Source organism: Pundamilia nyererei, unplaced genomic scaffold (genome assembly GCF_000239375.1).
Source record: "Pundamilia nyererei isolate P.nyererei 1_Seehausen unplaced genomic scaffold, PunNye1.0 scaffold00278, whole genome shotgun sequence".
Lineage (NCBI taxonomy): Eukaryota > Metazoa > Chordata > Actinopteri > Cichliformes > Cichlidae > Pundamilia > Pundamilia nyererei.
In genome coordinates this window covers 86800-90091 of record NW_005187679.1, presented here as the reverse complement: position 1 = coordinate 90091, position 3292 = coordinate 86800, and the positions used below count along the sequence as shown (strand labels likewise).

General features: G+C 40.5%; 1 protein-coding gene across 4 annotated transcripts in view; it reads right to left on the bottom strand.

The window, feature by feature from the left end:
• ckap5 (cytoskeleton associated protein 5) overlaps window positions 1–3292 on the bottom strand; it is a 44866-nt gene that overhangs the window by 6807 nt on the left and 34767 nt on the right. For all 4 annotated transcript variants that reach the window (XM_005750555.2, XM_005750553.2, XM_005750554.2 and 1 more), the window contains 4 exons: window positions 2163–2336; window positions 1931–2051; window positions 1389–1568; window positions 1106–1293 (listed from right to left, as the gene is read on the bottom strand). In XM_005750555.2, the coding sequence (XP_005750612.1) occupies window positions 1106–1293; window positions 1389–1568; window positions 1931–2051; window positions 2163–2336 (663 nt within the window). The remainder of the gene's footprint in view (window positions 1–1105; window positions 1294–1388; window positions 1569–1930; window positions 2052–2162; window positions 2337–3292) is intronic.

The window sequence follows — 3292 nt, the reverse complement described above, 5'->3', positions numbered from 1 at the left end:
AGGGAGGGGCTAATAATCGGCTCAGTCATTTTTAATGATCGTTGAAAGCCCAGATCGTAATCGTGATTAAAATTCGATTCATTGAGCAGCCCTACCACTTGGGACAGCCAGGTATCCCAGAATGCATTTCAAATCACAAGCAGAGAAGCATCTGAACCAACACGTTGTTCGTGGATACTGAAGACTCCAGCCTGTCCAGAAATTATTACATCATCTGTTTTTAAAGAAATGTTTATTCAGCGATAATCTAAGCACCAGCTCTCTGTTAGAATTTTCTGAGTTTACTAAAATAAAAATGAAATCAGAACAACATCTGATTTGTGTGGTGTGTGCTTTTTAAAAATTTTTTTAATGTTGGCGTTTTGGTCATGTTACGTTTAACTGTCAAAGACTTGTTAGAAACTATGAAACACATCAGATTTCTGGATGCTAGCAGTAATTTCCGTAATAGTCTATTTCAGTATTGTGGTGTACAGTTACCACTATGTCGTTGGAAAGTCCACACGAGTCCAGATTTCTGAGGACACACTCACGTGGGCGTTATCTATGATACTCCTAAACTACAAGTTAACTTAAGTCAACCAAGTCAGACAATTCTGTTGTAATGAAAAACAAACACTCATCCCACCCGCAAGTTAGCGCAGTGCCAGCTGTTTAATTCACAGCAGCTTCTGCAGTAACCATGGTAACCATGGACACTGAGCACGTGGATCGATGCAGTTCAGACTTTGGGTAATACCCCAAAATCTGTCTCTTTGAAACTAAAAAAGGCTCATTTATCAGCTGTGCAGCTGGTTTTCCAGCAGGGTCCTGCTGAAAAACTGCAAGATAAAGGGAAACATGTTGATGATGAATTATTTATGTAAATAAAATGGAAGACTGTGGTGCTTTCTGCTGATCGTAAACTGAAACACTGAATGTAACTGGCTCCCAACCAGGTTGTGTGTTCAGAACAGGTTATTATGGTGATTCAGCCGCCCACCTTAGTAACACAAAACTGACCTCTCTGGACTTAAAGCCGTAAAAGAAAGAATGAAATAATAATACAGATACACACACAGAAGTTAGCTGAAGTTATCGCAGTGAGGAGTTTCTTCTTACTGACCTGATCATGTTGGTCTGGTCAGACTTCTCCAGGACTCTGATTACAAGCAGGTTGACAGACCTGATGACCTGTGTTCCATCTTCTACATCCTCCACTCTGCTGTCCAGCATCAACGTTATCAGACCATGCATCAGGTCCTTCAACACACCCATAGACGCCTCTCTGGCCAGGGACTCCATAGAGAACAGCTAGTAGAAAGGAACAAGAGGAGGTCCATAAAGACATCAGCATCCTCCTCTCAAATCAAGCTAACAGATGTGATTACTGTGTAGGCACAACTCACAGACAGCATGTTTCCTATGATGCAGCTATACAACTTTATGATATCCTTCTTATCCACCCGATCGTCAGCCATGTGCGTGCTGTTGATGAGCCTCAGCTGCATGATGGTTGCAATAAGAAACTGATCAATGTGTCCCGACATCACTTCCGCTTTGTCCTCCTGTCGCAGTACCTCATCAATCTGCAGAGGAAAGTAAAATCCTTCAGATTTAGAGAGAAATGCTATTTGGGAACACTGAGCATGGGTTCAGGGATACCATTATACTTTTATTCACCAACATTTATGCATCAAGTTGTGACAGGAGTATCTTTGTAGTGCTTGTGTCAATAAACAAATAAATACATCCTGACTATCATGTGAAAATATCCATTCCTGAAAAGAAAGACCTGTGCCATGTTTTCCTAGCAGTGCAAAGTCACCGTGTTTTTTAAAGAAACTCTTCTGCTTCATTAATGATTACTGCGAGTGGTGGTTGACAGTTTACTAAATATTTAATATCCAATCAGTTGAAAATGTGCTCTGTGCAAAATATGTTTGTTTACCTGTGCCAGCGCCTGGATGCTGGTGTTGATGTCACCACTCGCAACCTGAGAGATGACAAAGTTGATGGTGGAAGCCGTGCTGTTGTGCAGTTCATCAAAGTGTGGCGAGACCGAACGCATCCTTTGAACACAAAATTGCAAAGAAGCATTAAACCTCAACAAATGTTCACTTCTTTCTTCTTGTTTGTGTTGCTTGTGTGTGCGCTTAATTATCAGGACTGAGGTTGTTTACTTGGGTTCAGGGATCATGATGGGCTCCAGCAGCTCATCCAGCTTGTGTTGGACAAGGTCCGGCAGCTCGCACACTCTACCCTGGTCCATCTCAATCATATCCAGGTCTAGCTGGAACTCCTTGGGGATGGATGGATGCAGGGACTCTGTGTGCTGTGCATTCTGACGGGCTTGGCTAGATAGATTGAGGGAGGGATTGGAAGACAGGTGGTGGGAAAAGAAGACAAGACACTAAATTTAGTTGAGCATAATAATCCATCAGTGCTGCTTAGCTCCAGTCCTCACACAACTTCAAGCTTTGAGAGATAATGTGGATATAAGTGAATATCCTCAGCCTAAAGAAGGGTTTATCCAATTTAATATGATTAATAAATGAGTTTGAAACTCTCAAATGTCACATTTCTATGAATCACTGCATTCCAACGCAGGACTTGTATGTGTGAGAATTGTCTGATCAACCAAATTTCACTGGGACTGTCTGAACAGAAACAGAGCAGCACTGATTTTAAAGACATTGAGTTTGTATCCTTCAGCGAGATGAGGAAAAAGTCATGTGGACAACCAGATAAAAGGCTACTGTTCATTACATTGATAACAAATAACAGGTTGATGAAAGTGATTTATCCAGCTGGTAACGTATTTCAGCAGCATAGCCTCAGCTATTTGCATAAAGGACCTATGACATTGATTTTGTAAAAAGAAAAACTTTGTACTTTTATAACAAGACTGAAATTTTAAGGAACCTTTTGTTTTGGCCAGAATGAGGGAACGAATCCAGATACCTCAGAAAGGTGTAATGTCACTCTTGAGTTAGCACATTCCAGACAGAATGAGGAAAAACAGGATTTAGTAAGTTGGAGCCATTCAGGCATCACTAGCAATGCAGTATAGTGCTTTTGCTATAGATGGATAGAGCCTGATAAATACAAATACAGCAGTGGTAGTACAGATGAAACATTTACAGTTTTGCTTTTTACTGTTTATGTTCAGTTATCTTGGATTACTGACTCAGGGTATGTTGGTGTGCTCTGATTTTCCGAGTGGGAAATCTGCGTTAAGGGTGGAGTTCCACAAAAAAACAAAAAACAAAACAAAACAAAAAGAAAAAAAAAAAAAAAAAAAAAAAAAAAA